Source organism: Leptidea sinapis, chromosome 7, assembly GCF_905404315.1.
Source record: "Leptidea sinapis chromosome 7, ilLepSina1.1, whole genome shotgun sequence".
Taxonomy (NCBI): Eukaryota; Metazoa; Arthropoda; class Insecta; order Lepidoptera; family Pieridae; genus Leptidea; species Leptidea sinapis.
This window is the reverse complement of record NC_066271.1, coordinates 8,980,883-8,994,211: the sequence shown is the minus strand read 5'-3', so window position 1 is coordinate 8,994,211 and position 13,329 is coordinate 8,980,883. Positions and strand designations below refer to the sequence as shown.

The window sequence follows — 13,329 nt, the reverse complement described above, 5'->3', positions numbered from 1 at the left end:
ATAATTTTGTAATGTTCTTTGAGCCTTGTAAAGTAAATACCCCGAAGACGTAGATATAAGATTCGAGATTTATGTATCATTTGTCACGACCAGAAGGCCATCAACTTTTAATTAGCGATGCAATTCCGATGCAGTTCAGTTTAGGTAACTAAACTGAATCGCTAAAAAATCAACACGATTCATTATCCTCTAAGGAAGTAGCAACTTTTTTCGAATCGCTGACTTTGACACATAAGCTATCCAGTTTAGGTTGACATTTTACCTCATGGTACGAATTAATGAACGAACTAAATCAGTTTGCGATTCAATTTCTTGATTTGACACCAAATCATGGATTCAAATTCAAATATTTTTATTCAAGTTAGGATGTGACATCATTTATTGCAAGTCAAAAACTACCATCCATTCCAAAACGAATGTCTCCGACTTGAGAAGAATGGGCGCAACAAACTAAGCGAGCTTTTTCTTTTCATCAAAAAAATATGTTTAAAACGTAATTTTCTACAATTAAACTCATTATTTAACAGCCTGAAGGCTCCATTCCCAATCTGTGGTATCATTAAGAATTTTATTTATGTTATAGTAGCCTTTACCACACAAACGTTTTTTAACAATTCTTTTGATTAACGTGTTTTGATCATTTTTGGATTTGTTCCTGTTTGGTCCCGCAAAGTTTCACCCCACACAAAAAATTCTTGTTTCACCCCAGATTTTATTCCTGTTTCGTCCCGAAAATAAGAAAAATTGATAATTTATTATTTTATTCTTGTTTCGCCCCACTTTTTGTTCCTTATTCGCCCGGGTAGTAATTTATGTGTTTTACAACATGTTTTGTACGGACAGCATACAAAATATTTTAAAAATCATATTTTTGACGATAAATATTATTAATTAACTCAACAAGTTAGTATTCAATACCAGAAATCAATTAATGGAAACAGGAGCCTTTTAAGTAATTAAAATTTTACTTATTCAAATTGTTCTATAAATTGGTTTAAAAACTAAATATCTTTAAAAAACACTTTACATTTTAAAACCTTTTTATTAATGTAACTGATGTGTGATTATCATTTACCTACTTTATATTTTAAAACCTAATAACTGATCTGTGATTATGATTGTGATTTTTTTACTTGTATAGCGGTCTATATTAGGATGATAACTTTGAATTGTTGATAGATTAGTTAATAGACCTGCCTGTGATTCGAATTGTGATTTATTAATAAATATTCTTTATATTATGATGATTATATAATCTTATTAATCCTTAAAATCCTGACTTTTATCTACCGCTTTCTCCACCTTCATCTTGATGCATGGACTTCGGAATCAAGATAATTTTACTATGTACTTGGTCCGTTTATGATATTTTTATGCCAAGTTTTATCGTTGTACTTTTGAGACAACTTAAGACAGCTGTGCCGCAATCTGCAAGAACATAATATCCTGTAATAGGTTTATGAACACCTTTCATGCCATCGTTTGGTCTTGGGTAAACTATTGCTCTTATATATATCTAGAATATTGTTGTAATTCACATTTTTTTTTCTGGCTGTACAAAAGTAACATTTTAAAAAGTGGGACGAAACAGGAATAAAAATCAACGTGGGACAAAACAGGAATGTGGGACAAAAACCCGGACCGAAACAGGAACAAATCCATTTTTGGGATCTTATTGTAAAAGCATATACCTACACACCCCACAAAAGACTTACTCACTCGACTTAACCGAGTAGTAGGATTTTATCGTTTATAAATGAAAAATTACTACTACTACTAATCTTATGGTTTCTCGTTATATTGTATTGACTATAATAATAATAGGTATATAACTATATAGGTGCTTACCTATAATGTATAGCACTTAATGTATGTACTATAGATAGAAATTCAAATTCCCCATTCGAAACATGGATCGCAATTAGCACATCATTATCATACATCCAAATGTTTAGAGTTTTCTTACATGTGAAAAAGGATTTCGCTTTGAATGTGTTAGAGCAATTAGAAATAATAAAACAAAAAAAAACATGTTTACTTTGATAAACAAACAAATTTGGTCCCTTCACCATTGTTGCGTATCCCTTCCAGGGGTAATGCGTCACGAAAGCCGACCAATCACAGCGCGTCATTTCATGGGACGAGGCTATAAAATAGCGGTTTCCGGCTCATTTAATTCAGTCTCGTGCCATAGTTTGGCGAGTCAGCATGTCCTGAGGATGCCTCGTGTAAAGGCGAAACAAGTGTCAATTTGTTTAAAGACAAATATTGGCGGAATTAAAACTCAAGAAAACTTAAAACATTTGGATAATTATGGATTTCTACAAAGTAACGCCTAATTCGATAAATATCATTAATGTTTATGTACGTTATAATTTATACATGAGTTTTGAATGAAATAACTTGTTCTATTTCAATATAAATATGCGTTTTAAAGGAAAGTTTTGAAATTAAAATTATTTTATCAAAAAGACATTACCAATACCACAATAATTAAGTAAAATTTATAAAAATAAAATAATTTTAATTACTTATTCAAAAATAGCTTATGTTTTATAATTTAGGCCATTTATTATGTCATGCATTTAGTCATCCATGTTGCTTCACACAATAACAATGCATGATAAAATTATTTCTTATTTGTTTATAATACTTTGTAAGTTTTGAATAATTTATTTAATTACGAACACAATATATTTCGTCAAAAGTGTGGGAATTTTTATACAAAAAATACAATAAATTCAACAATATTATTAGTCAAACACGTCATCAGATACGTACTACTGTCAAAGAAATTATAATAAAAAAAATAAAAATATGCTTTTAAAATGAAATTGATTCTATAGTGGGATAACGAACATACAACATAACAAGCTGTATCAACGGCCACATTTGGAACTCCAAACGAATGACGAAATGATTGCTAATCTTAACCCTAAAACTAGATTAGTGCAAAACTATTAAATATTTAATTTTCATTTCAGATAAAAGCCATCAAAATAATTAGCGCCATCTATGACATAACACCGTATTCAAATGTGAGATAGATGATATATGTTAGACGCAGTTTGAAATGTTTTACATAGATGGCAGCACACAACCACCGCACTTGAGGGTATTGTTCTACTTTTTTAATATATTTTGTACATGAGCATAAAACGTAGGTAAACCTACCTTATACGTAATTCACGGCATAGACATATAGTAAGTATAAACGTAAGCCTGTAATTTAAGATTATGTCTAAATATATAGGAATATTATAATCACGATGCAGACTGTAGACCCTTTGTAATTTTATTAATTTACGTAACCTCCTAAGGCCACTAGACTTTTAGCTAGGTTAAATCTGAAAGATAAAAATATTCTCTGAGTAAGCTCAAAGGGTCATTTTGGAAAGATACAACTTTCTTATATTGCTGACATTTTAGACGAATAATCTATATATATATAAATGAATTGCTGTTCGTTAGTCTCGCTAAAACTCGAGAAAGGCTGGACCGATTTTGGACGAATTTTGGTCTTGAATTATTTGTGGAAGTCCAGAGAACGTTTAAAAGGTGAATAAATAGGAAAATGCGGCTAAATTAAATAAAAACAACAAATTTGTTTTTCCTTTGATGTGTCCATACATAATTTCTATGTGAGAATTTATTGACGCACGGTTTGACTGTTCTGCTGTAAAACCATTTCATTACAACAACAGGAGCACATTTTACGACATAATTCTTGATGTTATGATATATTATTGACAAATTCATAAAAAAATAATATTTTATTTATTATACACAGAACAGCGTTTGTCGGGTCAACTAGTAAGAATATAAAAGTACTAAGGTATAACACTTGCACAATGAAAAGTAACTGTATTGTATCCCGTTGGTTATTTTCGCAACAGCATGATGAGAAAAATTAAAATACCTTTCGCCGGTGTAAGAGAGCTGGGTCTCTGCGGCGTAGTCCTCACAGCCGTCGGTTTTCTCGGCGACGGTGGGGGGAGAGCAGCACGCGCTCGTGTCGTCACCGGCGACGATGCCAGCTTCTGTACCACACCATTCTTCTTGGCTGGAAACCAAACATCATGTTAATTTTATCATGATACAATAAATTTATGTAGGGACGTAAATATAAGACTAAGTATAATGTAATTTTATCGTCATTGTAATTATGAATGAGCCTAAAATGTCTTTTCAGGGTCACCCAATGATATAAAGTAAAACTTAATATATTATATATATATATATATAAATAGAGGTGTGTATCCCAATATTTTACTTTGCAGCTAAAACTGCACGTAACTTCCTCTCCCTCCTGTCCTTTCTTTCCCACTTTTCCTCTCCCTCCTTTCCTTATCCGAGATCCCCCCCCCCCTCTTATATTTATATATTATACACGTACTTATATACATATCTATGTATTTATTTACCTTAGTTTTAAGTTCTAGTCATTAGTCTTAAGTTAGGTTAAGTGATAGCAAATAGCCAGGTTTTCCCAGTTTCCTGGATTTTCCCCCTACAAACCTTAATCCTTATGTATTAGTTTTAAGCATAATAAAGTTTTATCCCTCAACACGTAGATAGGGTGGTAGAAATAAGTTTTCTGAAACCTACATATATAAGGCTTAATTGTAAATTGCTATAATAAGTAGTAATATATTTTACTATCAAATATAGAAATTTGGAATAAGTTTTTTTTTTACTGCACGTCGCCTAGTGTCTGTATGTCGCAATAGGTACAAGGCTCCCATCGTGCACTTTGGTGGTTGCAAGTTGATACCTATACGAAGCCTATAATGGTGTAAAAGGTATGGGGGTTGAAACATGTGATTTCTAAAAATGTGTGATTATCGTATCTAGAGATTTCTTGAATTATTTAGAAAGTTTTCAAATGTAAGCCTTTATTCTAATCAAATGAAAATATTTTAGAAAATTTGAGAATGATTTAGAATTATTTTATACATTATAAATAAAATTGACTCAGCGAAGCGGCTATACACAGCTAGTTTCAAAGTAATACCATAGCACATATCACAACGCGAAATGTAGAAATTTAAACTTTTATTCTCTCTAATTCTGCCATTGCGGTTCTATTTTGCTGGAATCAGAACTAAACATTGAACAACTGTAACTAGATGGCGCTGCTTGTAAATTTTGAAATATAATCATCTGAATAACAACTAGCCATTTATACTAACAAAATATTATTGATTAAAAAACCGCCAATGACCGGAAAATAAATAATAGGCCCACACCTATTATAATATTATTTAAAACAGAGAAGCAGCTAAAGCTATTATATAAACCGTATTAAGTTAAGTTTTTGGAGAAAAGTAAGACTACAGTTAAAGTGGGGTCTATAATAATTAATAACTGATTATATAGCTGACTATATCTAACAGCATCTGGGACTAAGATACTGTCATACGTAACGGGCGTTATAATGGGATCCTAAGCGTAGCAAAGAACGCTAACATTATTTTAATTATTATTTCGTTTAGAATATATATTTGTTTTTATGAAAATAAGGGACGACAAGAGTAAGGCGTTCAGCTGATGGTAATTGATACCCCCTGCCCATTAAAATGTAGTGCCGCTCAGGATTATTGAAAAACTCAAAAATTCTGGGAGGCATTAGAAATGCGCTCGTCACCTTGAAACATAAAATGTTAAGTTTCATTTGCCCAGTAATTTTACTAGCTACGGCGCCCTTCAGACCGAAACACAGTAATGTTTACACATTACTGCTTCACTGCAGAAATAGGTGGCATCCTGTGCAAAGGAGCTTCCCACTGGTAAACTTTTAATTCATTTTTTTAATTGCTGTTTAGTTTGCAGAGCCGTGAAGTGATGCGAGAGATCAAGCTGCCCAAAACGAAAGGGATTCAACAACAGGCAATTAGTAAGTATACACTTGTACTTAAATATTAATAATATCACTTTTAAGTGACATGACTTTTCTCTTGTTCTCTATTGGTCAAAATTATCAGCAACATTTAAGGTACTTCATGCACATCAATCTATTAATTTCAAAAGCCTAATGAAATACAACCAATAATTTACCCATGAATCTGGATATCATATACAAAAAGAATTTCTCAAATGTTACTGGTAGATCCAGAGATTTATTTGTTCAAACAAACATACACAAAAGCTCTTTAGTTTTTTAATATTAGATACATGTCATGTCTTCTTAAACAAGAGCAAACATTATAAAAGTAATGAATGTGTTAATTAGCACATACTTTAAGGACAAACGCAGGCGCTATTGTTGATAGTTGACAGAGTTTCGTAACACATTACGAAACAAAACATATTGCATGTCGTTCTGGGTTCGTACAAGATGTAGACATAAAAATTGTGAATGTGTTCTCTATAATTACGAAACACAGCTTTAGTCAAACAATAGCTCATTAGTGTTTGCGTTTGAGACTAACGTGTAATGCTAGTTAAGGTGAAAAACCAATACCTAGATTTAATTTGACTTGACAAACCTATACAGCTATGTTAGGTTTGCCAACCGTTCCCTAAGATAGAGTATTGTACACCATTTCATATAGGTATGTGTACTTTATAATCTATAACACGATAAGAGTACAATAGAAGATTTTTTTTTATGAAAATAAGGGACGAGACGATCAGAACGTTCAGCTGATGGTAATTGATACGGCATGCCCATAACAATTCAGTGCCGAACAGGATTCTTGAAAAACCCAAAAATTCTGTACTTATTATTCGATTTTCTGTATATTTTATTGTAGTTTAATCCTTAAGGATTCTGTTGTAAAATTATATCTCCACGTTTGGACGTGTACAGCAAATAATTGTTCATGGGACAGAGCACCACAGTGTAAAAAATGTAAATGACGTACAGTCCATTCAATTTTAATATTAACTATATACTAGCTGACCCGGCAAACGTTGTTTTGCCATTTAAATTATTTTTAGAAGTAGACCGTTTCTGGGACATTGCTTTATTTTTCTAAAATAAACGTAGCCTAAGTTACTCCTTATTACATCAGCTACCTGCCAATAAAAGTCGCCGGATTAGACGGAACAAACAGACAGACAAAAATTGTAAAAAATGTTATTTTAGTGCATATACGGTACGTATATGTATTCATAATATACATTTAGTAAAAAACGGTTATTTCAATATTACAAATAGACACTCCAATTTTATTTCAATGCATAGATAATTCACACAATTTTTTTATAAATTATAGCCTATATGTTATTCTGGTGTGTAAGCTATATTATTGCAAAGTTTCATCAAAATCCATTCAGTAGTGTTTGCGTTAAAGAAGTTCAAACATACATCCAGACATACAAACTTTCACATTTATAATATTAATAGGATAATTTATAATATTAATAGGATTTTAAGTGTAGTATAATGATGTTATTAAAATATCTATGTCGATTTATAAATGCAAATAGACAAATACGCATATTTTTTTTCATATTTTAAAAGAATTTGTATATAGTCATAAAATGTATACTATATATGTATATATAACTGATAACTTAGGTTAGGTTATATTACAGAGCGTATTTGTAATATATTTGAAGGTATTACGTACATTGGAAACTAAGTAAAAGAATTAAGCAGGTTATGGTTTTCCGATCTAAATACGATAACATTTAAGAATATTGCTGTCACTGTCTATCTAAAGGACTAATCTGAAAAATCGGACTTCAGACAATGTTTTAAGATATTATTAAATTAATCCTAACTTCGAACTTAAACGTCCCCGAAATATTGAAAGTGTGGAATGTCTGGTATGGAATATTTGTTGTTCGTGAAAGTCAGCTGCAACGACCTCCAACAGACAAATGTCCATAATATGCACATAGTTATATACTTACTTATTTTAATTCAATAAATACATGTTAAGTTTGTATAATGTACGCAAAACTCAAATGTATACGAAAACATTTGTTTTTTAAACGACTTGATTTGTTTGGATACAGGATTCTGCTTTAGGTGTGTTTTAGATTTTTGAAGTTATACTTCTTTATGCGCGCTTTTATGAAAAAATGATGAGAGTGAAATTTAAAGATGCGCGTGCACCACTGTATCACAAAAGTAACAGGTTGAAGTTGGTTCCTAAAATATTCTGTCATTTGCGTCATTCGTTATATTTTGTTTTGGTTTCTTCGTCCATTATTAGGACAGGCAAAGTGTTCAAGCCCATACAGCCGTATTCATTATTTAATAATTAATTGTCAAAGCCATCTTTGCAAGATTTTTATAAAATTGTTCATTCTAAAAACGTAGAATAAATAGCACGAGGAATAAATCATTTTAATGATTTTTGATTCGTTAGGCCAAAGAAGCATGGCTTCTATATAATATACATAAGTTTACACACACACTTTTTTTTGTAATACTCGCATTACGGTCATGAAAATTAAAATATTTAAAAGCTTATATTACTTACATATTGCTTATATTACACTACGATATAATAAAAGATAATAAATCCCTTGAAACTTACACTTGCTATTACATAATGTAGTTGTAGAACTGTCATATAACGTTTCGTTTGATTCAAAACAAAAATATTTAACTGTGAAACAATGCCTGTTCCACTGGCGATTGCTATTGTCTTCAAAACGTTTACGCATTCCCCAAATGAACGTTACTAACCCGTCTACTTCAGAAATGAAACCTAAGATGCAAATTTAAATATATTTATTCAAAATAGGATGTGACATCACTTATTGAAGGTCAGAAACTACCACCCATTCCAATACAAATGCCTCAGACCTGAGAAGAATGGACGCAACAAACTCAGCGGGCTTTTTTTCATCAAACAAATATGTTTATAAATTAATGTTGTACAATTAAACTAATATTTAATAGTCTCAGGGCGGTCGCTGAATTCCCAATCTTAGGTAGCATTAAGAAAGTCGTTTATGTTATAGTAACCTTTACCACACAAAAGTTTTTTAATTTTTTTGAATAACGTAATATTTTTGTTTTGAATATTTTCTGGGATCTTGTTGCAAAAGCATATACATTGCCCCACAAAAGACTTACTATCTCGGCTTAGCCGAGTAGTAGGCATTATAAGATTATGTCTGTTCCTGGTGTTAACATTACGTTTATGACAGTTTCTAGCAAATACACTTATGTGAACATACATTACATTATCAATAGCCCTCTTCTGCAGCACAAATATTGTATTAATATCGGCAGCGTTGCCCCATAGCAATATACCATAGGACATAATACTATGCAAATAATCTAAAGTATACTGTAACGGCCGTTCCCAATATACTATCCACAGATAGCGATAAATTACTACCTTCTACACTCAGTAATTAGCTGTCAATAATCTGAAGCTGTCCCAATATACCCGATAAGTCGTTCTTATTGCCTTATATTGGGACGCGTGAATTGCAATTTCCACACAAACTTCCATCGCTGGGAAGCTATACGTCGTCCCATTGACAGACAGCGTGTACAGATAAGGTGAGTAACCGTCGATAAGTTTATTAGGACAGAAAAGTCAACGATAGTTACGATTTTTATCTCAAGTAAGAGAAAAACTGAATATTGGGAACGGCCTTTAGTCGCGCCGTATTTATGTCAGTTAATTGTCTAATCTTTATAACTATTTTAACGCAGTTCACCTAGTAATATACTCAACGTACGTGATAATATATTCAAATTTTTTTACACGTGCAACACGGTGATAAACGCCGGTTTAATATGACTCGTTTTTACTAGCATGTCCAATACAGGAACTCATATATCGACTTCCTAATGGAAGGGAAATTTGTTGAGCAGCCAGTCAATAACTCTGTAACTATTAATTGACTTGCTCTCTCTGGTTATAATGCGACTCTACAATTATATATATAGCTTTATAAGGACTATTTACAATTTAATCTTAGGTAAGTATATATTAAAGTTAATTTTTTGTATATTTTATGTATTCCCACCAGTGGGAGGCTCTTTTGCATAGATGACGGCTAGATTATGGGTACCGCAACGGCGCCTTTTTCTGCCGTGAAGCAGTAATGTATAAGCATGTGAAATTACTGGGCAAATGAGACTTAACATCTTATGTATCAAGGTGACGAGCGCAATAGTAGTGCCGCTCAGAATTTTTGGGGTTTTTCAAGGATCCTGAGCAGCATTGCATTGTAATGGGCAGGGCGTATCAATGACCATCAGCTGAACGTCCTGCTCGTCTCATCCCTTATGTTCATTGAAAAAAAATCAATTCTCGCAATGGGATCCAAGGATTTGGATGGATGTTATTGTAATCGTGAGGGTTTGTAGAGGCTAAAATCTATCCAGATGTTGACATCTCCAAGGAAACTTGTGTTTTCCAGGCCTTCATCTTCAAGGTTTTCCCCTCTCTCGCTTTCTTCGCATGGAACTTAAACTCAATTGTTTTGTGTTAACTTTTTATATATCAGCAAACCCAACCCTTTAGGCACATTAAGTAGTGGTCGGTAAGAACATAAAAAAAAAAATCCATTTCAGTTAGGATTGTTGGAAAATTTTGGTTAAGCTTAATATATTTTATAATATCTTACAGTTGAGTATTATTTTTTGTGACTAATGCAAAAAGATTATTAGTCGAAAGTAGAACTACATAATATGTAAGTATGAATTAAATATGTCATTATAATTATCGTCAAATATTTAAAATATTAAATTTTTTTGTTAATGAAAATAACGGATGTTCCGCTGGTGGAAATTGATACGCCTTTCCCATTACAATACAGGATTCTTGAAAAACCTAAAAGTTCTGAGCTGCCCTACAATTGCGCTCGTCACCTTGAGACATAAGATGTTAAGTCTCATTTGCCCAGTAATTTCACTAGCTACGGCGCCCTTCAGACCAAACACAGTAATGCTTAAACATTACTGCTTCACGGTAGAAATAGGCGCCGTTATGGTACCTATAAAGTAGCCGGCATCCTGTGCAAAGGTCCAAATAAATATATATTTAAAAAAAATACCTACTTTTACCTATTTTTTATCTATTATCAAAATAATTCCTCTGTCATAAACTTATTAGTTAAATATAAACAAAAATAAATGGAAATATACTTCCATAGCGCATTACATTATCCTTAAGCCGTCTTGTTTAGCAAAAAACTATTAACATTGGAAGGTCACGAATATGTATTGTACCTAATTACGAGTATTGAAATCACTGCAGCCAATAAAAAACAAGGAAATAACATACTGCAATGTACAATGGTCTTTATGGTCATCCACCAATAATGGTAGCAGTAATTGGACTCACAGTTGCAGCGACGAACCCAGATAATTGTATGTCAGGAAAAAACGCAAGACGTAAGTATAGATCAGTAAGTAATAATAATTACTCGAATGTACACTCATCATTTAAGCTGGAGTAAAATACATTTACGTATTGAAGACCCCGAAACGGGGCCCATATGTCAGGCTCGGGTGTAAACACCCCCTACCGACTAAAAACCTCCTCTGTGCCTTCAGGGCTATCAGTAGCCCTGAAGGCTTTTACAGCGAAGCCATGGGGTTACCTTGGAGGCCGAAAATGTAGCCCACAGGCGCTGGGCGTCTCTGAAGGAGAATCGAGCAATGTTTAGAAAGCTAGGTTCTACTTTTTATAATTTTTGACATACGGTATGGTATACCTACGTAATATTCTTCCAGGGCCAATTACCTATCGCCACGACACTTATTAGATAGATAGATAGACACTTTATTGCATACCAATATAGACTTAACAATAAAAATTTATATAAAAAAGATCGCTAATTACAGTGATAGGTACGCAATGGGCGGCAATACGCGGCGGCGGTTTAAGTTATATATAATAAGTACAATAATATTACATACATACTTATACTTAATACAAAAATAAATACAAAATAATACTACTAAATACTATATAAAAACAATAGCTTATTTGTAATGATTTTACAGAAAGAGCACTTTAAAATACATCCTTGTACGAATTACAATCTGTCAGGTATATATACTATCAGAAAAAAGTGGTGGACATCTACTGTTGTGTTATTTGTTGAAGGCCCACGAGACAACGTTTATGTTAAGTTAGAGGGTCATTTATAAAAGCATTAAATTTTATTTTTACTGACTTACATTTCTGATTTAGACTGTAGACTATAATATTATGTTAGGGTAACTTATAAAAATTTGTGCCAAAACTGTGCCAGTGGTTAGTGACACTGCCTACTGAGCTAGAGGTCCCGGGTTTGAAACCCGGTAGGTGTAAACATTTATATGATGAATATGGATGCTTGTTTCCGAGTCGTTGATGTTTATATGCATTTATGTATGTTTAAGTAAATATATTATAATTAATATATCATTGCCTTGAACCCAAAACACAGGCTATGCCTAGTTTGGGGCGAGATAATTTGTGTAAAGTGTGTCAATATTATTATAATACGCCGACAAACTCGCGGACGTCATCTTGTTCATAAATAAAATACGGACAGTAAGAGGTAGAGAGAGGGTTTTGTATGACTCACCTTGAGCAGAGGGTGGCTGAGTAGTGGTGGGGGTGGGCCGGCTTGGCGTACTGGGAGGAGGGGCGCTTTCCCGCTTTTTCCCATTTCCTGGAACATGGAAGCTAAATGTTAATGATGTGACGACGAAACATCACTTACATCTATGTCGATCGATCAGATAACATATCCAAAAAACTGACAAAAATATTATCAAATTAATTTAGATCAAATCATTATTAATTATGAGAAAAACTCAATGCAACTCTTTATTAGATTTTCATCTATTTACAATATTTTTTAGTAAAATCTATGCATAACCATTAACATTTTCCTGAATCGTACTTTCATCACGCATCACAAGAAGTCATCTGTCATCATTTTTTTACTCAAACTAACGCCATCTGTATATCCGATATAGAAACGGAATTTGAAACTTTGACACTTCTTATAAGATTTACAATATTTTAATTTATTGCAAATGGCGTCTGCTTGAGAACAGCTGCTTTTTACTTGTGCTCTTCGCAATTTGAACTACATAAACTTGTTACATAGATTAATAATTCAGAGAGTACTTTTAGTTATACTTGATTAAGTGTTATTTTAAACGAAGTTAATTATACAACAAAAAAGTAAATAGAAAAAACACACGCATTCATGTAGACAGTAATACACACGCATAGGAAAAGTTGCACTATCCGGCGTACAGGTGGCGCTAACCGGTAAGAAAAAAAAAGTGCCGAGTTGCCTATCTGTTTTAGTTTATTATTACTCTTATCTATGCAAGAAGTGTAATGAAATTCCACCAGGATGACATTTCTATGCTCCTGCAACGAAGAGGCTTAAAAC

At 32.7% G+C, this 13,329-nt stretch overlaps 1 protein-coding gene across 5 annotated transcripts in view; it reads right to left on the bottom strand.

The window, feature by feature from the left end:
* LOC126965357 (myosin-2 heavy chain, non muscle) overlaps positions 1 to 13,329 on the bottom strand; it is a 160,209-nt gene that overhangs the window by 63,136 nt on the left and 83,744 nt on the right. For all 5 annotated transcript variants that reach the window (XM_050808893.1, XM_050808895.1, XM_050808896.1 and 2 more), the window contains 2 exons: positions 12,505 to 12,591; positions 3,920 to 4,063 (listed from right to left, as the gene is read on the bottom strand). In XM_050808893.1, coding sequence (XP_050664850.1) covers positions 3,920 to 4,063; positions 12,505 to 12,591 — 231 coding nt within the window. The remainder of the gene's footprint in view (positions 1 to 3,919; positions 4,064 to 12,504; positions 12,592 to 13,329) is intronic.